Source organism: Dipodomys spectabilis, unplaced genomic scaffold (assembly GCF_019054845.1).
Source record: "Dipodomys spectabilis isolate Male_0828 unplaced genomic scaffold, ASM1905484v1 ptg000118l, whole genome shotgun sequence".
In the NCBI taxonomy this organism is placed as follows: Eukaryota; Metazoa; Chordata; class Mammalia; order Rodentia; family Heteromyidae; genus Dipodomys; species Dipodomys spectabilis.
Window position 1 is genome coordinate 7,735,574 of NW_024870795.1, and position 27,987 is coordinate 7,763,560.

Genomic DNA, 27,987 nt, shown 5'->3' on the forward strand with positions numbered 1-27,987 from the left:
TTAAAGTCCAGACTTTATTAACAACAGTGAGGCTGGTCACCCCATCCTCCTGGCTGAGAAGGCTGGGCCCTGAAGGAGAGACCCAAAGCTAGCCCCACTGGTCTGCTTCCACTCCCACCTCCCTCCAGCTCCTCTAGGATGATCACAGGATGAGAATCTGCTTTGAAGACACGAAAGGCTCCATTGAGGCTCCCAGAGCCCGCTGGTAGTCCTGCAGAGGGACTTCAGAGCAGGCTGGAGCTGTGAGCTGACCGTTGTGGATGAGGTTGCATAGAGTGAGGATCAACTTCTTGAACTCATCTGTGGGAGATGGGAGGACGTCAGACAGGACAATAGGGCTGTGGGCAGGAGCTGGTGCTGAATGCCAGTAAAGCCTCAAGAGCTGGGCATGGTGGCACAGTTCAGCTACGTAAAGAGGCAAAGGCAAGAAGATCTCATTCAAGGCCAGCCTGGGAAAAACTAAAGAGACGCTAGTTCAAAAACAAATAATAGGGCTGAGTGCCGATGGCTCACGACTGTAATCCTAGCTACTCAGGAGGCTGAGATCTGAGGATTGAGGTTCAAAGCCAGCTGGGCAGGAAACTCTGTGAGATTCTTATCTCCAATAAACCACTGACCAAAAAACAAAACAAAAGTAATAAAAATAGCTTGCTGGCCAAAATGGGGGGTCTTGCTTTTTGTCTGGGCTGGCCTTGAACCCCAATTTTCCAAATTTTTGCCTCCCAAATAGCTGGGATTAAAGGTGTGAACCACTGTGCCTAGCCCTTTTTTGGGAATGGTATTTCCTTGTGTAGGCCTGTAGCTGAAAGTTGGTCTGGAACTTGTAATTCTCCTGCCTCAGCTGTTTGAATGTTGGGATTCCAGGTGTGTGTCACCATGCCCAGCCTGCTTTCTTTATTTGGTAGTCTTTCCTACTGTCAGCCCTTTAGGATAAGGACAGTGGTGTGTGTGTGTGTTGTGTGTGTGTGCACACATGGGCGTTCATGCATGCTGGTACTGGGGCCTGAATTCAAGATCTTGGGCTCTCGATTGCCTTTTTTTGCTACTGATTAGTGTTCTACCACTTGAGCCATACCTCCACTTCTGGCTTTTTTGTCACTCGTGGGGCTTGAACTCTGGGCTTGGGTGCTGTCCCTCAGCTTTTCAGCACAAGGCTAGCACTCTACCACTTGAGCCACAGAGCCACTTACAGTTTTCTGAGTGGTTTTCTGATAAGAATCTCACGGAGGGGCTGGGAAGGTGGCTCAGAGTGGTAGAGTGCTTGCCTTGCATGCATGAGGCCCTGGGTTCGATTCCTCAGCACCACATAAGCAGAAAAAGCTGGAAGTGGCGCTGTGGCTCAAGTGGTAGAGTGCTAACCTTGAGCTGAATAGTTGAGGGACAGTGCTCAGGCACAGAGTTCAGGCCCCATGATGGGGGGTGAGGGGGCGAGAACAAAAACAAAACAAAGAATCTCTAGGAGGTTCCTGCTTGGGCTGGCTTTGAACCACAATCCTCAGATCTTAGCCTCCTGAGTAGCTAGGATTACATGTGTGAGCCACCAGTGAGGCTATTTCTGGCTTTTTTGCTGATCACCTAGAGATAAGAGTCTTGTGGATTTGTCTGCCTATGGTGCCTATGAACCATGATCCTCAGATCTCAGTCTCCTGAGTAGTTAGGATTACAAGTGTGAGCCACCCATGCCCTGCTACTTATTTGATACTTCGAGTTACTCTAGCTGCTGACTACAGCTGTGGCTGGAGGCTGTTTTCCTTTATCCTGTTTTGGGGCTGGCATCCATTCAACGCTGTTGGGCTCAGAGAAGCTGGTGGCTTCTGAAGTCATGGTAGACACTGCTCTCTCCTATGACCTTAGGCATCAGATCATCATCTACTTACCTGGACCGTGGTTCTTCTTCCACTGGGACAACCAGAAGCCTCGAAGTTTGAGATCCTTAAAAATGAGCATGCTCTGTGGACACAGGGGGGACATGCTGGGATGAGGGTGAGAACTTCAGGTACTTCTTAAGGGCACAGAATCCCTCCAGACATGGGGGTTAAGCCTGAGTGTAGACACCTGCAGAGGCAGGGAAGAGGCTGTGGAGGCCTCTGGACCCTGGTCTGCAGGCATGTTTCCCCCTAGCTTACCACAGAGGCTGTGACAGGCTGCTTGGCCATCCCTCCATAGGTCACCATGGTTCCTCCGGGCCTGCAGAGTCCAAAGGGAACAAAGAGTACGTGCAGGCAGAAAGAAACTGACATGATCAGTAGTACTCCTGGGGAAACCCACCACAACACTGATTTTTTTTCAACCCTGATTCCTAAAGCTCTTTCCAGAATCCCCAGGAAGGATTAAAATGCAGATTTCTAGGCCTGACCTTTGACCTACACAATTAGGAGGCAAGAAGTTATTTTAAAGAAAACAGTACACAGGAATGGGAATGTAACTGAGTAGAATGCTTGCCTAGCATGTGTAAGGTCCTGGATTTGATCTCTAGCAACATAAAAACCACATACATACACACCAGTTATAGTGGTATACACTTGTAATCCCAGCATTGGAGGCTGAGGTTGGAGAATCATGAGTTTGAAGCTAGTCTGGGCTACCTATGGAGTTTCAGGCTAGCTTAGATATATTGTGAGACCCTGTTTCAATACAGCAAAACAAAACAAAACAACTAAAAACTGCCATACTCCCCAGAAGACCAGGAAGCTTAGCCAGGGCTAAGGACTAAGTGCTGGAGATGAGTCCAAAGCCAGGTTCAGCTTGCTCCACACTGCTTATAGGAATGCGACTTTGGACAATGTACTGAAAATGGTCCAGACATTGTCTCTTCACCTCTCATGCTCATCCTAACTGTCAGTACCATGAAATAATTCTACAGTCATGATGGGACAATGTAGGGGACAATGATTGTCCTTGCATTGCAGGATATGTTCCCTCTAGTACTTGCTGTCTCAAGCAGAAGTGAGGATAATGTAATTTTAAAAGTTAAGTAAGGAAGTGGCACTGTGGCTCAAAGTGGTAGAACAGTGCCCAGGCCCTGAGTTCAAGCCCCACAATTGTCCAAAAATAAAAAAATAAAAAGCTAATGAAACCAGACACTGTTGGCTTATGCCTGTGTGTAATCCTAGCTACCCAGGAAATTGAGGTCTAATGATCATGGTTCAAAGCAGCCCAGGCAGGAAGGCCTGAAACTCTTTTTTTTTTTTTTTTTTTGGTTGGTCGTGGGGCTTGAACCCTGGGCCTGGGCACTATTCCTCAGCTCTTTAGCTTAAGGCGAGCCGCTCTACCACTTGAGCCACAGAGCCACTTCTGGTTTTCAGAGTGGTTTATTGGAGATAAGAGTCTCACGAGTTTCCTGCCGAGGCTAGCTTTGAACTGTAATTCTCAGATCTCAGTCTCCTGGGTAGCTAGGATTACAGGTGTGAGCCAATGATGCCCAGCATCTGTGACACTCTTATCTCCAACTAACCACTGAAAAGCCAGAAGTGGAGGTGTGGCTCAAATGGTAGAACACCAGCCTTGAGTGAAAAAAATTAAGTGTGTACACCTGTATATGCACCTGTATGCACACACACACACACACACACACACACACACACACACACACACACACACAAACACACACACACCCCAGTCCTAATGAGGGAGGAATCCAGGTTACTAGACTTAACCTTTGTTCCCCTCTCTGGAGTTTGTTGCTCAAGATGACTGGAGGCTGGTAGAACACCAGCCTTGAGTGAAAAAAATTAAGTGTGTACACCTGTATATGCACCTGTATGTACACACACACACACACACACACACACACACACACACACAAACACACACACACCCCAGTCCTAATGAGGGAGGAATCCAGGTTACTAGACTTAACCTTTGTTCCCCTCTCTGGAGTTTGTTGCTCAAGATGACTGGAGGCATATTTGGGACAATAGATGGAAGACCGTAAACTACATAATAGGAGTTCAGAGGCTGCTTGGGATGAAACCTTCCGGGTCAAGCCTGGCTGTCCTGCCTACTAAGCCTTGCACAAGATGATTACCCTCTCCGAGCTGCTTATTCTTTAAGTATAAAATGGACATGGGGGTTGGGTGTAGCACAGTGGTAGAATATGTGCTTAGCATGCTGGGTTACACCCTCAACACAAAATGGAGAAAAAAAAATAGAAGGAATGTGGATTTGCAGCCATGGCCTAGGGGTGGTGGGAGAGTATGGCACTGTGAGTCAACTGCAATGCAGTTCTTTGGCTGGGTGGTTTCTCTTCCTGCCCTCAGTGAAGCAATCTCAGCACTTGAGAGCTAATGAGTGCTCTCCATATCCCTTACCTGATTCACCTGGGAGGACCTATACTAGTTGGGCAGAGTCTTTTCAGGCACTTTGCCCTACAGCTGAAGAAATCTACATTAGTGGGAAGAATAGAATGTGCACAGCTAACCTCAGCAACAGAGTTTCTTCTTGGCTATGGAGAGGGGCAAAAATTTATATGTTCACCTTTCCCCTTGTATTTATATATCCCTTCCCAAATGTTTTTTTTTTAATAGGCATGTGTGTCTTGAAAGACAACTTAAAAAAAAAAAAAACTGGTAAAACTACCAAATTCAGGCTCTGTGACTTTTTTTTTGTCAGTCATGGGGCTTTAACTCTGGGCCTGGGCACTCCCTCAGCTCTTCAGCTCAAGGCTAGCACTCTACCACTTGAGCCACAGCACCACTTCCGGTTTTCTGAGTAGTTTATTGGAGATAAAAATCTCAGTCTTGCCGGGCGCTGGTGGCTCACGCCTGTAATCCTAGCTACTCAGGAGGCTGAGATCTGAGGATCGCGGTTCAAAGCCAGCCCGGGCAGGAGAGACCGTGAGACTCCTATCTCCAATAAACCACCAGAAAACCGGAAGTGGCGCTGTAGCTCAAGTGGTAGAGCGCTCGCTTTGAGCTGAAGAGCTGAGGGACAGCGCCCAGGCCCAGAGTTCAAGCCCCACGACCGACAAAAAAAAAAAAAAAAAAAATCTCAGTCTTTCCTGCCTGGGATGGCTTTGAACCTCAATCCTCAGATCTCAACCTCCTGAGTATCTAGGATCATAGGCATGAGCCACTGGTGCTTGGCTCAGTGACCTTTAAAAGGGCCCTAGGTTATAAGTTCTTGGCCATTCCTCTATGGAAGACAGTACAGCTATCTAATTCTGCGGTCCCTGGTAAAACTGAAGCTGGTCAGACTTTTCAGTCTCCACAGAAGACTTAATTTCCTTCTCTATGCTGGCTCATGTTGACACTGGACCTGGTCTGTTGGTCAGTTTTCAGTCTTCCTGGGTAGCGATTTCAGTCTTCCTTGGTAGCGATCTGGAGGGATTGTGAAAATTGGACTTGCAGCCTGATGAACTTACGCTAGGTGGCGCAGCAGTTCTGTGGAGCTTTTTCCACCAACACAGTTGAGAGCAAGCCGTGGAGGGGGCATGTCCTGGAAAATAAGGACCCTTCAGTGAGGAAGTTGTTAGGTTGCTGCAGGATGGGGGAGTAGGGGGGGAGGGGGAGAGAGGGGGAGGGACCTGACGACTGCTACAAACAGTATTGCCCTGACCCACAGGTTGTCAGAAGGAAGGAGTAAAGGAAGTGGAGTGTTCATGCCTTTGAATTTGCTTTGTGCTCTGCTCAGGCCCTTTAACAATTTTGTCCTATTATCCATTTCTGGAATTGGCTCAAAATTAATTTCTTCTGGGAAGGAAAAGACAAGAAGCATCTACATTCAATTTCAAGGGACCTCAGCTTCCTGAATGCTCCTCTGTTTAATGTCTAACCTCAACCTTCACAAACGTTCTCCAAACACTCCTGATAGTGTGGGTTTGGTTTTTCCAGATGGTCTAATTCAAAGAGACTCAGGGTTTGCTTACTCCCTGGGCCTGCTGTGGGTGAATGTTCTGGAAGGGATATCTGTCTGGGGCCAGTGTTAACACATCATTTGTAACTATTTGGTCCTAAGTCTGGGTTTCTTCATCTATAAAACTGGTGGCAAAACTGGGCGCCAGTGACTCAAGCCTACAGTCCTAGATACTCAAGAGGCTGAAACAGAGGATTATGGTTTGAAACTAGCCTGGGAGGAAAAGTCTGAGATGCTGTCTTCAGTTAACTAGCAAAATGTGGGCAGAAGACATAGCTGAAGTGGTAGAGTACCAGCTGTGAGGAAGAAAGTCAAGCAAGAGTGCAAAGCCCTAAGATCAAGCTCTGATACTAGCACAAAAACAAAACTGCTGACAACTACTTTGTTGAACTTTTCTAGGGTTGGGAGGAAAAGTGAGAGATAGAAGGAATGTGGTTTCTTTCTCTTCCTTCTCTATGCCTGTTTCCTCAGGCTCTCTCTCAGTTCTAAGACACATATCCCTTGAAGGGGTTGAAACTGTAGACGTTAAGTAGATGTTAAGACTGCAGGTCATACAGTGTTTCCTGAGCTTTGTTTCTCTTGCCTCCCTCACGCATCGGGGCAGTTCACACACACTGTCCCCTGGTTGGGAGGCATGGGCTTTATTCTTCTAAGAAAAGGCAAAGGTGGTTTTTCACACAGGAGCAAGGGACTAGTGTCCAGCTTTTCTACCTAAGTCAGCTTTCTGTGGGGAGAAGGGCCTGCCATTAGAGGAATGCCCTCTTCCTGGTACCTTGAAGAAGTTTTTTGTTTCAGGCTTCCTTAGTTCCTCCTCTGTGATGATGTGCTCGGCCCCCAGGTCTTTTAGTCTGTTCATCAGCTTCTGGATGTCAGGTCTGGAAACCAAACACAATCCAAGGTCTCTGGTCATACCTGCTGGCTTTCTTGCCACAAAGGCTTCAGGGCCCTTCTCCCACAGCTGGAAGAAGCCATACTTTGTTTTGGGAAACTGGGATTGGGGTCTAGCCAGGTCTGGAGCAGGGGCCAGTCATATAAATTAGTCACGTCCCAACAGCTCTTGGCTTCATTTCCTCACTGGCCATTCCAACTAGACAGAGCCAGACTGAGAGATGTGTATGTGTCTGTGTATGTACTGGGACTTGAATCCATGTCCCTTAGGTTTTTTTGTTCAAGGCTGGTACTCTGCCACTTGGTTCACAGCTCCATTTCCAGCTTTTTGGTGGTTAATTGGAGAGAGGAGTTACAGATTTTCCTTCCCTGGCTGGCTTCATATAGCAATCCTCAGGTTTCAGCCTCAAGAGCAGCTAGGATTACAGACATGAGTCACTGGCACCTAGCCAGGTTGGGAGATTTCTGTAGCTCCTGCCAGCTCATGGATGCTAGAAACCATGTGTACCTAGGAGAAGCCAACCCACTTCCGAGTTTTTTCCACTGAAATGACAAACTTAGTTTCCTCTTTTCAAGGGGCTCTTCAGAGTATTGTGTAAACATAAACTAGCCCAGGAATGGGTGGTGCCCTGCTTCTCTGTCCAAGACAATCAATCATTTTTGCTAGTGTCACTGAGGAGCCAGGAATTGAAGTAAGTATTAATTCTCCTAAGACTGGACTTCCATGATAAGACACGGCCATATTGTTGGAATGAAGAGGGTTAAATGAACTGGGTAAACAATAGAAAGAATCTGTTACTGACTTGCGTGTCTTCCTGAGCATGCTGCTTCCTCTCTGAAACTTCAGCTTCCTCATCTGTAAGAGAGATGACAAACCTGCCCCATCTCCTTCACAGCTGAGTTTAGTTAAAAACCTAAGGGGACAGGGAACTCTGGCTAGACAGTTCACAGGAGGAATAGCCCAGGTTTAAAACCTTTGTTTTTTCTTTTATCTTTTAGTGCCAATCCTAGGAATTGAACTCAGGGCTGGGATACTATCTCTGAGCTTTTTGCTCATACCTAGCACTCTATTGCTTGAACCACAACTTCATTTCCAACTGTGTGTGTGTGTGTGTGTGTGTGTGCGCGCGCGCGCGCGCGTGCGCATGCATGTGCTTATGTGTGTGTATATGTATGTGTGTGTGATTAATTCCAGATAGAGTCTTAAGGATTTTCCTGCCCAGGCTGGCTTCGAACTATGATAGTCAGATCTCAAACTCCTGAGTACCTAAGATTACAGGCGTTAGCCACATACACGGCAACTCAAATCTTTCCTAAATGTGAACTGTGGTTTTGCAAATACATCCTAAGTCAAGTCTCCACCACTCTTGGCTGTTTAGTACGAGTAGTCTCCATCTCCTCCTTGCTGTCTATACATCTTAGAGATACAGTCAAAGGTCACCTTAACTTCATTTATGGGGGCTGACTCATCTGCTTTAGCATCCAACTTTATCCATAAAGTAGGCCGTTTGTTTGTACAAAAGTGCCACCTGGTGGAGATGTGGGCACCTACAGGATCATGAGGTGGAAAGGCACAAGTCCTGGCCTTGGAATTAGTCCTCCCCACACACCTGTCTCGGACCACGTTGATGGTCCTTAGGCCCAGGGCTGCGGCGATCTGGATGACTGCTTGCCCCACTCCACTGTTAGATGCATTCTGGATGACAGAATCCCCTGTGGAGCCAGGAAGAGAAAAAGTCAAGCCCCCTTGTAGACCTGACTTCCAGACAGGATTCCTAGCATAGGGCAAGAGATGGAGGCCTCAGGATTAAAAGAAGCCTGGGACCTGGCAGTAGAGCTTTTCAGTGGAGCACCAAGAAAATGCCTAGCTTTGCTGTTTACTTACTGCATGATTTTATTCAAACAGCCAAACTTTTGGGCCTCTTTCCCCATTGATTAAAAACAAACAAAAAAAACCCTCCAAAGACTACTAAAAGCAGCTCATGGTCACTATACCACAGCACTTTAGGCCAGGTCCTGTACTAAGTGTAATGCTGCAATGATCCATCAGTTCTCAGAGCTCTTCTCCATCTTCCAAGTGGAACTTGAATTCACTTGGTGAGAGAAAGTTAAGACTGGGTCCAGCCTTAAGTTTGTCTGGCTGGGGCTGGACTTCAACCTCAGTGTTTTGAAGACGTGACATACTCCATGTGTGTCCATGGGGATTATGCGTGTGAAAGCACTATGTGAACAGAAATTGCTGTATAAATGGTGGGCAGAATCCCTAAAACAAAGTTCAGCATTTTGAAAACACAGGGACGGCGTCTATCTTGTCTGGCTTTGTGTCCCCAGAGCTTAGCACAGCTCAATGCATTTTTGCTGGGTGACAGCATTCCATCCCAAGCTCTAGAGAATGTGACCTTTTAGCAGTTTCCCAGAGCCTGCTCCTAGTGAGACTTCAGCACATTTTCTAGGAACCTAGACACTTTTCTCAGTAAAAGCAACAACACACTCACGTAGGTTAAAGGCTGCTGTCCTCCTAGAGTCTTCCTCGGCAAGTTCCCATGATTGCAGAACCAGAATTGAGTCACACCTGCTGGGGAGTCCTGGGCCAGCTCCCCCCATCCCCACTCCCCCAATCCCCTACCTGGCTGCAGCTGCTCGAAGTCCATCAACATCCTGTAGGCCGTGCAAGGGTTGACACCCAGGGTAGCAGCACTCTGAAGAGAGATGTCATTGGGAACTTGGATCAGTGCTTCCTCACTGAAGACGGCCTCTGTCCTCCAGGTTCCTGAGTCAGAGGACAGGCAGAGCAGTGAGGAGGCATCTTCTGCACACCCAACCCTGGGCGTCCTTCCTGGGTACATGAGCAGCTAGGACAGCCAACTCAGGTAATGTTCCAAGATGGGGCTGGGGCAGGGCGTGTGTGTGTCTGTCTGTCTGTGTGTGTGTGTGTCTGTGTGTGTCCCAGTACAGGGGGCTGAGGACCACTAACTGCTGGTCTCTGAGAAGCCCCTTCTCCACCCTCCATAGCTTCCTCAAGGGCTGACTTGGGAGATTACAGAAAAAAAATGTCAAGGTGGAAGCCAACAGATTTGACACTCAAAACTGACCTCCCCTGTAGCTGGCTGTATATAAATGAAAGGAGATAAGAGGATATGAACAAATCCTGTGCCACTGGAAAGAAATGATTGTTATTCCAGCCCACATTCTAGTTCCAAACCAAAGCAATGCAGAATTTCAGTACCAAGAAGACCCTTACTGAGTTTCAACACCCCCCATCTGTTACCCCCTTATCTGACATGGAGATTGATGGAATGACCTGCCCACAGCTTCCTGGCCATGTGAGCAGAGCTGAAACATGTGTTGCCTGCACCAGGCTCTGGACATAGACCTTCACTTGTTTGTGCTTCCTTTCCTTCTTCTCTTTTATTTTTTAAGTTTTTTGCTATTCGTGGGGCCTGAACTCTGGGCCTGGGCACTGTCCCTCAGCTGTTTAGCTCAAGGGTAGTGCTCTACCACTTGAGCCATAGCCCACTTCTGGCTTTTTCTGCTTATGTGGTACTGAGGAATCTAATCCAGGGCCTCATGCATGCAAGGAAAGCACTATACCACTGAGCCACCTTCCCAGCCCCTCTCTTTTTTAAATTTCATTTTATTTATTTTTGTTGGTCCTGGGTTTGAACTCTGAGCTTGGGCATATCACTAAGCTTTTTTGTGCTAGCGCTCTACCACTTGAACCAGAGCTCCACTTTTGACTTTTTGAGGTAAACTGGAGATAAGAAGAGTCATACAGACGTTCCTACCCAAGCTGGCTTTGAAGTATGGTTCTCAGATCTCAGCCTCCTTAGTAGTAAGGATTACAGGCATGAGCTACCAGCGCCCAAGTTTCTTTTTATTTTTGTGTTGCTGGGGTTTGACCCTAGAATCTGGTACATTATAGGCAGGCATTCTACCACTATACCAATATTGCTTTTTTTTTTTTTAACAGATATGGTCTCCTGTTGCCTCCTTGTCCCAAGTAACGAGCTCTGTGCTGTTATATCCCTTACTGCTACTCTATTATGGTAAAACAGGCCAGAAACAAACAAGTAGACCTAAGAATTATAGAGACAATAGCAGTGGTGTTACTTTAGGTGGGAATCAAGGATGTCTTTTCTGAGGAGGTGACAGGTAAAGAGATACAAGATGGAGATGCTATAACCACTCGAGTATAAGCATAATACTGAAGAGCCCACGCTGGCGGAGAGCTGGAAGAGCCACTGGAGGGACAGAGCTGATGGGACTGATGATGGGGCACAGGCTAGAGGAATGTCAGGTGGATGGTCCTGATCATGAGCCAGGGTAACCATGAGTCTTACAAACATATTTTAGTAGATGTACATAACAGAAGTCTAAGTGCTATAGAGCAATATTTATCTTTATTATGTGCTAAAGTTTGGATCTTAAATGTTCCCCAAGGGTGCATGCATTGAAGGGGTTTTCCTGAAGGTGATAATTGGGACCCAGGCCCTCTTCTTACTCTTTGCTTCCCAGCTACCGTAGGCCTCCGCTGACACGTGCTCTTACTTTGATATCCTGGGTTGCTATAGGCCCAAAGTAATATGCCCAGACCAACCAGTCATGGACTGGAGACTTCAGGACTGTAAGCCACAACAAATTTCCTCTTTCTAAAGCTGATTCTGTCACAGCCACAGAAAGTGACTAATGTACTGCATATGCCATACTCTGCTATTTGTATCCATTCTGCTCAATTTTAGTAAAAAGAAAAAAAAAACTATTTTCTAGTGTTTAGATTGATGTTGCTTATGGGTAACAGCCTACTGTCTTGAGAACACAGAGCTCAGGGCCATAGTGGACAGTAGATTTATTTAGAAGGGGAAATCTCTGACAAGCCTTGAGGGGGATCAAGGAGCTCTAACATCTTTAAGATCTCTAGGTTGCTGGGGGGAAAGACTAGGAGAGAGGGTAGTATGGGAGAGATAGTGGTCAGGGGATGAGTTCTAAGGTGATAGCCTTCTAGGGGTTTGAACTTGACTACTGGCAGTGGGGATGAAGCAGAATCGACAGGATCTGGTGAGGATGGGTGACAGGGAGGCTCCTCTCACAGGCAGGAGGCTGCTTGAGGAAGACAGAGAATATGGGCCTCGGAGTCAGACAATCCTTTTCTCCGCTGTGTTCTCTCTCTATCACCTTGGAGAAACTGCTCTGAGTCTTGTTAGTCCAGTGCTTGGTGTCTGGGACATCGTAGGGACTTGTGAATCAGCTTCTAAAGCTCTTGGCTGCCCATGAACTAGCCAGCTGCTGAGATTCTAACAGCATCTGTAATCATGTGCCCCAGCTGTGGGAAGCAGAGAGTGACCCAGGCAATAAAAAAACCGTGCTTCATGAGGAGGGAGACAATGTGGGCCTCAGGGCTGGGGAGGGGAGTGGAGGTGGGAAGGTAGGGCAGGGATGCAGGAACACTCATCAAAGGTCCTGCCAGTCCTAGAGTAGTTCTGTAGCTGAGAAAGTCAGAGTTGGTAAAGTAAAGGATTTTCTGGAATCTAGGAGGTACCTAAGCATTTTCATTTAGCCTGGTAGTCAAATTTTCATACACATTATGCCCTTTTATCTCAGAGACACTTATGGTACTAAGTGCCAAACACCTAGTGTAGGACTTTCCATGTATGAAATAAAGGTGCTTTCTATGTCCCCTTCTGGCACAGCAATTCAGCCTTTGACATGGATTTTTAGGGCTTAGCAGTATCTCAGAAGTCCTATACCTCTCTTAAGTGTTCAGATGGCTGGGCTTTCTCAGTGCCAGGTGGGTGTGGGAGAGGGTGGAGCTATTCTTGGCATCTTCCCTGAACTCAGAGAAGAGCTTGTAAACATCTGTCACAGCCGTTTCCCTGTGTAGTACCTTTCTCTCTCTAGAGGTGTTCTTTCCTAACCTCTGAGCTGTCTACCACAAGGCCCCACCCTCTGTACCACAGAAGTGAACAATGACTCAACCAGGATAACTGGAGTGGTCCAGCCAGTGACTGCTTCATGGCTGGGCAAGGGGAGAGACAGCAGATGGTCATGTGGAGTGTGCTTATTTGTTTGTTCTCAGGGTGATGCAAACCTCAAGCTGCAGGTGGTCATCTATGAATGGTACATATCAGATAGATTTCAATCTTGGCACTGCTCTTTTATGACTGGTGACTTCAGGCACATTACTTAATCCCTGACATTTATCTCATCTGTGAAATGCGGAGGATAAAGTATTTACCTCATGTTGGGGGAATGACTGAGTTCATATGTGTGAAGTGCTTAGAACAGTGCCATATTCCTTAGGGTGGCTCTGTAAGGAAGGCCTTGCCCTGTTTGTGGCTGCTTTCACCTTTTGGTTTCCTTTTTTTTTTTTGGTATTACTGGAGTTTGAACTCAGTGGTTTGTATCTGCTTGCTCAGCTAGTGCTTTACCAATACCTCCAACCTGACTTTTTGCTTTTTTTTTTTTTTTTTTTTGATAGTGGTTTTTGGGATGGAGTCTTGTGGAACTTTCCATTTAGAAAAGCTAGCTTCGAATAGACTAGCTTTGAATTGTAATCCTCTGGACTTTAGCTTCCTGAGTAGCTAGGATTACAGGTGTGAGCCACTGGCACCCAGCCCCTCTTCATCTTTTTAACCTTCTCTTTCTTGCAACCCTCTCCACATACAAATCCTCTTCTGGAGACACACTGGTTTTCTACCATTTCCCAAACTCACCTTTGTATGGGCTCATTTTAAATCCTCTGCATGAGATGAGTTTTGGCTCATCTCTACCTAACAAAACCAATCCATCAAAGACCTATGCTAATGAAACATCCTCCACAATGTTTTTTCTGACCCTTCTCTAGGACTGTTTCTCTTTGCCTCTCTCGGTCTAGTACTTTTTTTTCCTTTTTGTTTTTGCCAATCCTGGGGCTTGAACTCAAGGCCTGGGCCCTGTCCCTGAGCTTCTATTGCTCAAGGCTAGCACTCTACCACTTGAGCCACAGTGCCACTTCTGGCTTTTTCTGCTCATGTGGTACTGAGGAATCGAACTCAAGGCTTCATGCATGCTATGCAAGCACTCTACCACTAAGTCACATTGCTAGCTCTCTAGTACTTTCTTATACACACATGCACATAGAGTCACCTCTACTTCCTGTGTACTTGGGCCATTCCCTTTATTAAGGTTATGGGTTTACAGACTTCTTCAATTAGAATGGAAGCTCCTGGAGGGTAGGGCCTACATGATTTGTGTTCTCCATGAACTTTAGAACAAGGGTTTAGAGATTCAGAGAATCACAGCTCCCCTGAGCAGTGATTCTTCCAGAGCAAAAGAAATAGAATTCTGCACTCCTCACTCAGTTCCCATCTCTACGAACTTACTAATGCATCCACATTGCTTAGTTACACTAAGCCAATGAGTAGGAGTCTCCAGAGTGAGCAAAACAGCATCTGAATGAATGAAAAGGCTCTTCACACTTGGGGAAACTCACCCAAACCAGCACTTGCTGGGATCACCCAGTCTCCTGGGTGCAACCCAGTTACACTGCTGCCCACGGCTACCACCTTCCCGATGCCTTCGTTCCCTCCGACAGCAGGCAGCTTGGGAAGGAAGCCGTAGTTCCCTGAGGGAGAAGAGCACAGATGGTCATCTAGTCAGGCCTGGGCAGTGAGAGGACTCAGACTTTGGAGTCAGTCAGACCTGAGCCCACCTGGGTTTTAACAGGGTGTCTACCTAACCAAGCTGTAGCCTCAATTTCCTGACTAGGGGGCTAATCCTCTTTAACACTGCTCAGACTTAGGAGGAAAAAAATCCCAGGAAGTAGCCTAGTCATGTCCCAGCAGTTTCCTGGGGCTCACTTTACTCTCCACTGCACCCTTTCTGCCTCTCACAAAGCCTGAGGGTCCTGAGGAGAGAGGTCAGAAGGAGAACACTGCAGCTGGCTCCTCTGGTGAACAGCTTCAGCTAATCACAGGAATGTCACACCCACCACACCTGAGAAGGGACAGAAATGAGGTGGCAGCAGATTGAAAAAGCCAATTAACATAAGCTCCCGAAACCAAGGTTACCTTGGATCATATTTATGTCAGATGGATTGATAGGGGCTGCCAGCATCCTCACGTGGACGTCTGATCCTTTCACCGCAGCCAGCTCCAGGTTCTTCAGTCTAAGCACAAAGCCAAAGAGAGACAGACGTTAATGTCAGCCAGGCGAGGCTGGGTGTCTTCCACTGAAATCATTTCCTAAAGTAGGTCAACATGTCTGAGATGTCATGTGTGCCCAGAATTCGGTTCTTCTGGGAGAATTCTGTGCTATAGGAACAGCACAGTGTAGCAAATGGATTACCAAAGGCAAAAGCCTTTGGTAGCCTGGCTTGACTCTGGCTTTCTCCAAACTTTCTTGGCTCTAAGAATCATGTAAATGAACCCATCAATACATATTCTCAGGACCTATCTCTGATGCATAGAACCAGCATCTCCAGCTGAGGGTGCTGCAAGAAGTTCTTCTAAACACTCATACTAGGGAATCTGTGGACCAGCACTATAGACTTCCACTTGTTTGTTGTTTTGTCAGGACTAACAGATGTGTGACAGAGGATATTGCTCTTAGTGGTAGAAGGTGTGGAGGGAAGACAGGAGGGGGAATGGTTTCTGCATCTAGGAAGAACTTCCTGGTGACTTTCATTAATGCTGCAGAATGATGTTCCTTCAGGGTTGGGATCCTGGTCTGTTTGAAAGGATGCTAGATAGAGTGAGGGACCTTAGAAGAAAATTTCCACAATGGGATGGCTGGGGCATCAGGGGCAAGTTTCTTTTCTATGCTCTACCTCCCCATTGTACAATGGGGAGGGAATGGGGGTTTGTACTTGATGGCTTCCCTCAGCCTCTCTCACTTCAAGTCTTTGTTCAGTCGTTTGTTCATGATGGGACATAATGGGACCAGCATTGCTTGCTCTGCTTAATGTATATTCCCAGCAAAAGCTTCTGAGGGAGGCCTAGTCACAAGGTCCATGCTACTTATTTAAAAAAAGTTATTTCCCTCCCTCCCTCCCTCCCTTCCTTTTCTTTTTCTGGCCAGGTATGGTACATTACAATACCAGTACTCAGGAGGCTAAGGCAAAAGGATAGAAAATTTGAAGCCAGCCTGGGCTACACAGTGAGACTTGTCTAAAAAAACCAAGGGAAATTTGCTAGCCAGACTGCATAGTTACTAGATAGTCAGGTCCTGTGACTCCTTTTTCTCTATACTCCACACTTTAGGTCGGCAATGCTTCTCTGCCCAAATGTATTTAGTAAGTAGTATCTTTAAAAAAAAAATTTTTTTTTACCAAAGCCATATAAAACTCCCAATTAAGAGTTTGTGTGCATGGGATCACAGTATCATCATACTAAATTAAGGCAATCCACTTCTTTCCTGAAAGAGATCCCACCTCTTAATTAGGCTTAAGGCTTGATCATGGGGTACAGTGTGATTCTCCAGAAATGTTTTGTTCGGATAGTGATAATGGAGGCAGGTACTTAGGTGTTTCTTACACACCAGGTCCTGTGCTAAGGGCTTTAAGTCCATGACGTAATTTATGAGGTAACTTCTCTCCTTGCCTGAGGTTAGAACGAGGCTGCTCAGGTGACCCATAAGTGGCAGGTTTATATAATTACAAAGCCAGTGCTCTGATTGACGCTGCTCAACATCAGAATCCTGAAATGAGTCTAGGAAACCGCGATCACCAACATGGAGTCTACTTTGGGAATCCCACAAAAAGACAGGCTATGTCTCACCATGGTCTGAGAAACAGCAGCAAGAAACAAAACCAGAAAACTCTCTACTAGGAAGGAGGGTATAGCCAGGGGCAGAAATAAAGGGCTTTTTAAAACAAAGGAAGAGGCTCAGTGGTAGAGTGCTTGCCTTGCAGGCATGAAGCCCTGGGTTCGATTCCACAGTACCACATAAACAGAAAAAGCCACAAGTGGCACTGTGGCTCAAGTGGTAGAGTGCTAGCCTTGAGCAAAAAAAGCCCCACGACAGTGCTCAGGCCCTGAGTTCAAGCCCTAGCACTGGCAAAAACAAAACAAAAAAACGAAAAAAAAAAAAAAAAAGGAAGACTGGAGGCATGTTTCCATCACTAGGGAAGGGAGTCCTTACATAGAACTGGAGCTTATGGAGCCCTCAGCCAGGCACCCTGCTAAGTGCTTTCCTATCCAGCCTCCACACCAACCAAAACTGTTTTCATTCTGTTCTGCTCTTACAGGGGAGGAACAAAGACACAGAAGAGGTAAATAACTTGCTCACGGACACTCACAGCAGGAGGTGCTGATCTGAAGTGATGCTGGAAGTCTGATGTTAGAAAACCACCTGCTAAGGGGTCAGCCCTAGACCAAACAGAACAGTGAAAGGAGCCCCATGGGGAGCAACGGAGTTGACCCTGAGTGGCAGAGGTAAGGGTGATCAGCAGGTGCCATGGCCTCCCCAGTGTACGAAAGGAGACCCTCAGTGAGGTGCCTCTGGGAAAGCGTGTATTAAGTCTGCATTCCTAACAAAAATCCTGCCCAGAGCAAATAGATTTTGGAGTGGCTGCCTCTTTGAATGAATTGTACTACGTCTCTCCTGCATTTTGACAGATAATCAGACTTTTTCTGTAAGCTGACAAAGTCCATGAGCTCAAGCTGCTTAAAGACATTTTTTTTTCTGCACATTTTCTCCAGGCAACTGCCCCAGCCAAGATTTTCATTTGTGCAGCTTCTCCATGAAATGAAAAATTCAATTCACCTTCAAGGCTGGCTCAGACTTTACCTCCCCTGATGTCGTTGACCCTCTTCCTGGCCCTGAAAAATAGGCACTTAACTCAGTGACCCCCTTACACAGCATGGGTGACACCTCATGTTTTATTATTCTTTAGTTTACAAAATCTTTCTAGCTTTTTTTTTTTTTCAACCAGTCATGAGAAGGTATTTATGTTCATGATCTCTCTGCCAAAGCTTTTGGGGCTAGATGTACTAGTTTGGGGCCCTCTTCTAAATAGGGGGGGGCACCTTTAAACTCTTAAGAATCCAGAACCATGTATTCTCTGCACCACTAGGATGCCAGGCAGTACCCTGAGATCAGTCAGTGATGAACACTCATGATAAGCAAGATGAATAAGGACCATGCAAAAACTTCATTCTACACCAGGTTTTCCTTCCATGAGATACAAAAAGGACTGTCAGCTTACAGTTTTCTGTATTCTGTAACAGCAGACAGGAATTTGAGGTTGGATCCAGGTCCTTCAGAATCCAAGTCCAGTGCTCTTCCACTGACTGCCTTTTTTTGCAGTCTGAGTGTGTGCGTGTGTGTACACATGTGAACATCTGCACCCACTCTTTCCTTATTAAGACTTTGAGCTGACAGAGGGCAAGGAATTTTTAGTTTTATCTTAGTGTTTAGCAAGTGTTTGTAACAAAACTTTCTCTTCAGCGAGAACACATGACACCAGAGTGCCAGTCACTTGGGAGTCAGGGGAGGGGAGCTCCAATCACAGGCCCTCAGGTATTTCCCCTTACTCTTCCTGGTTCTAGGCTACTCAGATAAGCAACCCCAAAAGGCAGGCTCAAATAAAAATGGAGATTATCTTTAACAGTGTTTTGTCTGGGCATACAAATCAAATGTGCAGTAAGACTGCACTTCTTCAAAATCTAGACTATCACCATCTCAATGGGAATACAGAAAACTTCAGCAAACAGGAGGTGTGCAGCATGGATGTGAAGGGATATGGGTGGCCAGCCCTGTACCTGAGTCCCAGAGCAGGTAGGCCTCAGACCCTTGCTGGGTTAAAGGAGCCAGTATATATAAAATGTTTGCCACAGCACCCAACATACAGGAGAGGCTGAAGAAATGACAGCTCTTATCAGTGGGAGAAAGGTCCAAGGAAACTGGGGGAACAATTAGCTAGCCAACTGCAAAAAGAACCACTGAGTCACTGAAATGAAGACTGCATCTTTTTGGTTTAAGAACACTGAATTCAATGAATGTTTATTGACAGACCCAGTGCTAAGTTCTGGGCCAAGAGGTCTGTTGATAAACACTTTAAGATCATCTGCCCAGACACTGAAACTATTACAGGAAGGGATAGGGGATATGCTAGCGTTCCTCAGCACAGCCAAAACTTCCTAAATAAAGATCCAGAAACACAACAAATCAAGGAAGGTCTGGATAAATGGGATTGCACTGAACTGCAGAGCTTCTGCATGGCAAAGGATGTAGCTAGCAACATAAGTAGAAAGTCCACAGACTGGGAGAAGATCTTCACTAGATCTACACCAGACAAGGGTCTCCTAACAAAAATATACCTAGAGCTCAAAAAACTACCCACCCCCTTGGTCTGGGAAGGTGGCTCAGTGGTAGAGTGCTTGCCTTGCATGCATGGTTCAATTCCTCAGCACCACATAAGCGGAAAAAGCCAGAAGTGGCATTGTGGCTCAAGTGGTAGGGTACTAGCCCTGAGCTGAAGAGTTGAGGGACAGTACCCAGGCCCAGAGTTCAGGCCCTATGACCCGGGGGGAGGGGGGAACCCTCCTCAATAACAAATCCTCAGAGAAACAACCACCCATTAATAAGTGGGCTAAAGAATTAAAAAGAGACTTCTCTGGAGAGGAAATAAGAATGGTCAATAGACACATAAAGAAATGCTCAGCATTGCTGGCCATAAAAGAAATGCAAATCAAAACCTCACTGAGATTCCACCTCACCCCAGTCAGAATGGCCATTATCAAGAAAACAATAACAGATTCTGGTGGGGATGTGGCCAAAAGAGAACACTACTATACTGTTGGTGGGAATGTAAGCTGGTTCAACCACTCTGGAAGGCAGTATGGAGGTTCCTCAAAAGACTAAACATAGAACTCCCCTATGATCCAACAATCCCACTCATGGGCATTTATCCAAACTAAGCCACACTAAAGCTACCAGCACAACTATGTTCATTGCAGCATTATTTACCATAGCTAAGGTATGGAACCAACCCAGATGCCCCTCAACAGATGAATGGATCAAGAAAATATGGTATCTTTACACAATTGAATTTTATGGTTCTATAAGAAAGAATAACACTGCCCCATTTGTTAGGAAATGGAAAGACTTGGAATAAATTATATTAAGTGAAGTAAGCCAGGCCCAAAGAAACATAGGTCCCATAGTTTCCCTTATTTGAAACAACTAGTATATGTCTAGGACAAGCAGAAAAGCTCAAAAGCTATGTACATATGACCATATAAGATGATGCTAAGCAAAATGAACCCCAAGACAGAGAGACAAGTGGTTTTATCTTTCTTGCTGTTGTTTTTAATGTACTTATAATGTACTGTGATTTTTTTTGTTTCTTTTGTGTGTTCTTCCCCCCTGTATAACTGTATTTGATTCCGGTGCCCTGAATCTTGCATATACATTTTTCTAATTTGGGGAGGGGAAGGGAAATAAAATGCTGAAATAAGGATATAAGTTGACCTACTATAACAATGAAATGTACAAGACACTATGTTGAAAATGAACTTTACAGCTTTGAGGGTGGGGAGCTGGGGAAATGGGGAGGGGAGGGATGGTAGAGGAAAAACAAAGAAGGAGGTAGGTAACAATGCTTGATAGGAAATGTTTTCATCATCTTACTTATGTAACTCTAACCCCTCTGTACAGTATTTTTACAATAAAAATATATATAAAAAGAAAGAATAACATCCCAACTTTCTTAAGGGAATCAAAAGATTTGGAAAAAAATCATTAAGTAAAGTAAGTCAGATCCAAAGAAACATAGGCTCTATTTTTTCCCTCATTTTTAATAATTAGTATAAGCCTAGGTTAGTCCTGACAGAGAATCATAATAGCTCAAGAGCTATGAGCATATGACCATACAAAATGATGCTAAGTGAAATGAACTCCAAGACATGGAAACAACAGGTCTTTTTTTTTAAGTTGTCAACCTTGATGTTGCCAATGTACTGTATCTAGTTCTTTCTTCTTATTTTATTTTTTAATTTTTCTATTGGTTTATCCCTGGCAATCTCTGTCTTTGATTCTGGTACCTTCTATCTTATATATGCACTTATCTGATTGGGGGAAAGGGAAATAACAAACTGCTAAAAGAACAAAAGATAACCCACTGCATGACTCACAGGACTCTATGTTGGAAATGAACTTTACTACTTTGTGGGGGCGTGGGGGTGGGGAAGGGATATTGGGAGAGTAGCAATGGAGTGGGTAATAATGTTCAATGAGAAATGTACCTTACTCATATAAATGTAACCACTCTGTACAGCACCTTTACAATAAAATAAAATTTAAAAAATCATCTGCCCAGGAGCTTGTTGGTATGAGGACTCACACGCAGAAATGCTGGAGAGTTCTGACAAGCTCTGGCTTGCAGTGCTCACTGAATGGCTAATGGAGGAGGAAACAGAGGGCTAATAAGTGTCTTTGTAAGAAGAGATAGCTTAGCTGGGGTCTGAAGCTATTGAGTTTTTGTTCAGTAGACTGAAAGAGTAAGAGCCTGACTTTAAGGCAGTAGGCCAGTAATACCTATGCACTGGGAATGGAGAAGGGCTCAATAACATGGAAGCTGGCCTCAAACTTGGGATCCTTCTGCTTTAGTCTCTCAAGTGCAAGGAAAATTTGGAGAGGGCATTATTATTATTATTATTATTGTTATTTCTGGTGGGGGAATTCCTGGAGTTTGGACTCAAGGCCTTGTTTCCTCAATAGGCACACTACCATGTGAGCCATGCCTCTAGCCTACCTTTTGCTGGATGTTTCAGAGTCTAATAGACTTTTCTGCCTGGACTGAACTGGAACTGCTATCCTCTGGATCACAGCTTTCTGAGTATCACAGGATCACAGGAGTGAGACACTGGGACCTGGTAAGGGTGTTTTATCTGAAGTTTAAAGCAGGAAACCTGAAGTATGGGTAGATAGCAGGTGATGTTCTGTGCTAGACATAAAGAGCAGCAGGCTAGCTGTGTCTAGAGCTAGAAATAGTAAAAAAAAAAATTCTGGATCATTTTGGCTGGACAATGAAATGATAACTAATACTGACAGTGTTCTGAGTTTTAGGTATGCTACTTATCATTTTACAAACAAGATGTTTCACAGTCCTCTAAACACTTGTGTTATAGGCTATGATCACACCAGTTTCAAAAAAGAAACTGAGGCTCAGAAAAGGAACATAAAGTGACAAGTCTTCCTGTTAAGCTACACTCTGAAGCTCAGATTGCTGAACACTGCCAGCATCCACCAAGCTGTTTGGAGGCTTCTTCAGGGAGACATGATCAGGTATTCCCTGGGATCCAGTTTGGGAAATGTGCCCTTGCAAGACCCCTACCTCAGTGCCAGATACCACACAAGTGTTATCAAGGCTGTTAAGTAAGGAACCCACATGACTTGGCAGAACCCAGAGCTTCCTAGACTTAGGCTGTGAACACAATCTTCACAGATCAACTTGCCCCAAACAGCAGAGAAACGATGCACTGAGCTACAAATTGTTCCTGGTCCTGGGCTGCCTTCTGTGGAACTCAGCTCTCACTGCCAGCTGAGATTCACAAGAAGTGGGCTGGAGGTGTGTAGGGAAGGGCCAACCAGAACAGAGGGTATGGTAATGGCAAAAAGAAGCTGCCAACACTGTAAGCGGTGGCAGGGGCAGGCCTGACACGCTGCATGCCTGGGGCAAGGTATGTTGGTCCAGCTGCATCTCACCAGGGAGACCAGCCCCAGCCTGCCCCTCAGAATGTCATCAATGCCAGACACTGCTGTTCCTGCAGACAGTTCTACAGAGTCGTCAAGGATACCACTCTGCTGGGACAGGAAGGAGTATGAGAGTTTTCCATTCTGGGAGCAGGACCTCTCATGCAGTGATAGCAATTTATTTCCTGTTCATTTCTTTTCTTTAAATTAATTTACCAAAGGAAGTAGGACTGTTTTGTGGAGTGCAAATAAGGCAACAGCCACAGCCTCACTAAGTCACCTCCCCAGTATGGGAATTACACTCCCTTCGAGTGTAAGGCGCCATGCTAGCAGGAGGGATGCCTTTGTCTTTAATGGACAGATCCCAGCCCCGATAAGGTCACAATGGCTCCTTTGAGGCCGAGGCTGTACACCTGTGATGCCATATGAAGTACAAGGGAGACAAAAGCAGGCAGAAGAAAGAGGCTTTTGAGAAGGGGAAAAAGAGGCCAGTGCCTTGGGGACTGGCTCACTTCTGTCTGCCATGTAAGGTGGACTCTGGGCAGCTCTGCTGTGCTCTCTCTTTCTGGCCTTCCACATTTAATTAACAGTCATTTATACTTATCCATCATCTTCCAATATCCTGTCAATATCACTGTGAGCAAGAACAGGCAGAGTGTGTCACTGACCAGAGACTCTTGTCTTCTTAATGAGAGCCAGAAATGTTTCCCATCATAGGGTACCAAGGAAGGTAACTGATACCCAAGTGGCTCTCCCTACTGTGTCTGTCTGAAGTCCCCATGGTTGCCAAGCTGTCCTCTGTGACTCTAAAGTGCCCCATGTGCTGACTGCGTTGTTCTAAGATTTTACCTGTTATAAGCAGGGAAAAACTGGGTGGTGGTGAGGGAATTCAGTTTGAGGCCACCACCATTCCCCACTCCTCTCTCTTTTGTAGACTCTTGATGTAGTGAGTACATCATTACAGACTAAAAGTCAGTGATGCTACTTGGGTCATGAATTAGAACCTTCAAAACCCTGAGTTACAGTGACAGTAAGCTGATTAACAGAAGGCATCTTGTCTTGGCAGGGAAGTGTCGTTGGAAAAGAATGGAGGAAAAAGGTTTCTGGAGTATAGAGAAAAGGGGCAATGAAGGTCTGTTATTGGCATAGAAGTTGCAGGGGATACCACATATATGCCCACATTTACCACTGCTGATTGGGGCCAACCCATTTCAGTGAGAGTGGAGACTGGAGTGATTTCCTTGTTCTAATAACTAGTGGCAGGGGTAGGATGAAATATCCAGAGCCACCTTGTGTGGCTTGTGTGACCTTGTGTCCTCTTTATCTGCCTCTAAAATGAGTGTCTCTTTGACCTCACCCAGGGAAGGAAGGGCTAGGAAGCATGCCAGACAGTGCAGGAGGTGCTAGGAGAGGGCAGACAGGAATAATGACTTGGAATTGCACAGTGACAACATTCCTTTCAGAGGCTCTGAACAGAGAGGAAAAATCCCAGCCTATTGCGCAATTCCTTGGAGGCATGCAGGCAGAAATGAGGAAATTGGAAGACATGTCCCCCAACTCCTCTGTCTAGGGTGAAACGTAAGTGCTGATTGGAAGACAACACTGGAGTGTTCCAGCCACTCTGGAGTGGCTGGAGTGTGAATCCTGAAACGTCTGGCTGGTTACCACTACATCAGTCCTGCAGGTACATCCCTCACAGGGCTATGGATTGAGTGCCCAGTAGGTGCTCAATAGTGTTGATTGGAAATGTCATGTTTCATCTTCTCTCTGCACATGCAGCTTCTGCTTGGAACATTTCTACATTTTCTCTCCTCAGGTCCTGGCTCATCAGATCCCCTGTGGGATTCAGACTCCTTATCATCAGCGGAAACATTCTCTTCCAGGTGCCTAGCGTACACTGAACAACCCATCCTACCACAGTACCCGAACCCACTGGGCTGTGATGACTTTTCTCTTGGATCTGATTGGGATTTCCTGAGTGCACAGACCATGAATTATGTCTCTGTACTCTCAGTGCCCAGCACTTTGTAGGCCCTCAGAGATCCTTTATGACCACGAATAAACATTGAATCCAAATGCTAATTTTTTTCCATGTACTATAATTTCTGTTAAAAGCCAAGTGAAGCTGGGCTCTAGTGACTCATGACTCTCAGGAGGTTAAGATCTGAGGACTAGACCTAGGCTAGGCAGGAAAGTCCATGACACTCAGTGGCCAGGCACCAAAACCAAACAAAAAACAAACCAAGTTAAATATATCAAATGTACAAAGAACTCCTGAGACTAGGATGCCCCACATTGAGAATTTAGTCTATATGTCCCGGGCCCCTCACCTGCTTCCCTCAAATTCTATTTGGCTTAAGGCAAAATGAAGATGTGTCCAAGGGTTTTCCAGCTTAGTATTACCAGTGGAGACAATGATCAGGATGCTGCTTTATGATGGCTTCAGGATGTGAAAAGGAGAGAGGAGTACTTCTGTCCACCCTACACTGGGGCAATTCTTCCTATACAGAGAAGTGCTCAATCATCGGAATGACTTGTAATTTCACTTTCTCTTCTCACTGATTCTACTCCTCATTTTACACTTCATCTCATTCTCAAAATCATGAGAAGATTGTTTCTTCTTTATGATTGGGGTGACTATTTCTTTAGGCCTAGGTCATTACCAAGGATTTTTAATGAAGAGGGGCCGTCTCAGCTGGATGATCTGGGCAAGTGCCTTTCAATCTTTTTAAGCCTTGGTTATCTGTAAAATGGGGATAAAAATGTCAATACTGGATTTTAATTTTTTTGTTGGTTGTGGGGCTTGAACTTAGGGCCTAGGTGCTGTCCCTGAGCCTCTTTGTGCTCAAGGCTAGCTCTCTACCACTTGAGCCACAGCACCACTTTCAGTTTTTGAGTGGTTAATTGGAGATAAGAGTCTCGTGTGAACTTTTCTGCCATGGCTTCAAACCATGATCCACAGATCTGTCTACTGAATATCCAGGATTATAGGTGGGAGCCACTAGTGCCTGGCTAGATTGTTATTTTTTGGGAGGGGGTTGCAAAGGACAATTCAGGACCTTGTACATACAGGCAAGTATTCTACCACGGTGCTATAACCCTCATTAGAGTGGGGGTTATGCTTAGTATATAGTGGGTAGACTGCCCACAGTAACACTCAGAGAAGAGCCAAATTCTGAAGGGATTGTCAGAAAAATAATAAGAAAAGGGGTGAGAACTCTCAGAGAAACTAGAACTCTGCACAAAGGACCATGGTTATGGGAACCTGGAAACTTCTAGAATGTTTGTAATTTCTGTATGCAGTCTGATTTCCTGCAGACTAGCAGTTCAATCTTTACTTTTCCTCCTACCACCAGAATGCAAGCATCATTTTCTGGACTCTGGGTAGTTCTACAGCCCTCCTGATGTAACCTGATCTGGATATCCAGTCACTGGGATGTATAAAGGACAATTGATTCTTTCTGTGACACTGTGGTTACTCTAAACCTCATAATACATAACCACAATGAGAATCCAACAAAGTTGCCTGAATCTGAGTTAGAAGGGAAGGGTGTCCATATGGGACAAGGAAGAATTTGCTGAGCATCTATCCACAGGGGTTCTATACTGTGGCTGGGCAGCAGACATATAGAGACAGCTTGAAAACCACAGATGGCTCCAAGCTTTCCTAGATCCACTAAAACTGCTCCAAGAGTGGAGTCTGAGCCAGGAGCTCATAGCTCCTGTCTATAATCTTAGCTATTCAAGGAGGCTGAGATCGGAGGACTGTGGTCTGAAGCTAGTCCAGGCAAATTTGAGAGACCCTTATGTGTAGTTAACTACCAAAAACAGGAAGTGGAACAGTGGCTCAAGTGGTGGAGTGCTAGCTTTGAACAAAAAAGGTCAAGGTCCTGAGTTCAAGCCCACACACACATGCACAACACACAGACACACAGACACACACACACACACACACACAAAGAACGGAGCCTGGAAATTGCTTTTAAAATACCAAACTGGAAATTGTTTTTAAAAGTACTAAATCTGACTTGGAAAGCTAAGGTTGATCATTATGTTTTGTGGAAGTGTCAGGCATGAAAAACATAGGGTTGCACACAGGAGATAAGAGAAAACTACTTTCTTCATTCCTCCCAAGTGGTATCTGCAGAACTACCAGTCTGTTCCAGCTTCCTTGATTCTTTGTGAGGAAGAAACCAGTTGAGAGGCCAGCTGCACTCAGCTGTAACTCCATAAAAGACGCACTTTTTTTTGAGATGGGTTGCTTTTTTTTTTTGGATACAGGTTGAGGTTATTTCCCAATCTTGCTTCAGCCTGCAGAAGGCTGTGAATATAAAGTAGTTCTTTAAATTAGGCCAAGGCGCACACACGATGTCATGGATTGGAACAAAAGTCACAGGATTTCAGCCCCACGTCTGATCACTTATTTAACTGCATTACTTTGAACAAGTCACTCGCCAGGTGTAAAATGGGAACAATCTAGTACTTATTTAACATCAGTCCAAAGTGGATGTATTCTGAAAGCTCCATGATAGGGGGAAAAAAAAAAAACCAAAAACGAGGATAAAATGCTAGGTCAGTCTGCTAGACGTATGTTCAGATTCTGACTCCACCATTTTCTGGCTGTGTGCGAATCTGAGCAAATGACTTTACCCTGGGCCTCAGTTTTCTTATTGACAGGATGTTTATAAATCTCAAAAACGTGGTTGTGTCAATGACACCGGCGCAACCATTTAGACGGTGGTATATTTACACAACAGTTAGCTCACTGAGTACCAGACTGCTTCTCAGGTCTACCTCACAAAGGTGCCGGGCTCCCCGTGTCTTCCTGGGCCCCAGCCCCTCTCCCCCGCTCCCCAGCCCGTCCTGCACCTCTCCAGACACCCAGCCCCCTCCCGGTTTCGGGCTCTTACTCGACGACCTTGGCTGGATCCCCGTGCTTCCCATAGACAAGCGCCCGGACCTGGGAAGGCTCGGCGGAAGCGGAGTAGGAGGAGGCCGCACGACCGTGGCGGAGCCAAGCTGTGAGCAGCGCCCGGGGCAGCCGCGCTCGGGCTCGCGACCCCCGCCAGGGGCAGTAACCCCACATGCTGCCGGCTGCACACACACACACACACACACAGAGCCGGGCGCTCTCGGAGAACGTCATCCTCCCGCGACCGCGGCGCGCTGTGGCCCCGCCCCGCGACCACGCCCCCAAGGCCGTGCCCAGTGCCTTCTTCTGCCACGTGGTGGCGCTTGGGGCCGCCGCCTTGCTCGGTGGAGAGACTTGGGGGCCTGGAGCGATACATGCCGGGGTCTGGAGCGCTTCCAAGGTGGCCGAGGCAGCTTTCCCAGTTAGGAGAGTCTGGGACTGGCCTAAAACGGTATCCGCAGCCTGCACGTTCTTGTTTGATTTTGGAAGGAGGCCATTTACTTATCCTTGACCTCAGTTTCCCCTTTCCACCATTTATTGAGCACTCATTGCGACGGAAACCTCCTTTTATTTTTATTTCATTTTGTTATTTTTCTGCAGGACTGGGGATTGAACCCACGGCCTCAGACTTGGGTGCTCTAACACTTGGGCCTTGTTCCCCC

At 46.0% G+C, this 27,987-nt stretch overlaps 1 protein-coding gene across 1 annotated transcript; it reads right to left on the reverse strand.

Annotated features, from left to right (window-relative positions):
- On the reverse strand, window positions 1-27,518 carry Mecr (mitochondrial trans-2-enoyl-CoA reductase). The gene is made up of 10 exons (XM_042688551.1): window positions 27,324-27,518; window positions 14,787-14,884; window positions 14,210-14,341; window positions 9,368-9,511; window positions 8,352-8,454; window positions 6,626-6,728; window positions 5,363-5,436; window positions 2,127-2,187; window positions 1,878-1,950; window positions 1-300 (listed from the first exon to the last, which is right to left on the reverse strand). The coding sequence occupies exons 1-10, from the start codon at window positions 27,497-27,499 to the stop codon at window positions 143-145; spliced, it is 1,122 nt and encodes a 373-aa protein (XP_042544485.1). The 5' UTR covers window positions 27,500-27,518; the 3' UTR covers window positions 1-142.
- Between the last annotated feature and the right edge of the window lie 469 nt (window positions 27,519-27,987).

Bases quoted from the DNA above. Each gene is read 5' to 3' on its own strand.
- Mecr (XM_042688551.1), bottom strand. From the start codon at position 27,499: ATGTGGGGTTACTGCCCCTGGCGGGGGTCGCGAGCCCGAGCGCGGCTG. The intron at 5,437-6,625 runs GTACCAGGAAGA...CTTATTTTCCAG, and splicing joins AAACAAAAAACTTCTTCAAG to GACATGCCCCCTCCACGGCT. The intron at 2,188-5,362 runs GTAAGTTCATCA...TGGACTCTGCAG, and splicing joins GAACTGCTGCGCCACCTAGC to GCCCGGAGGAACCATGGTGA.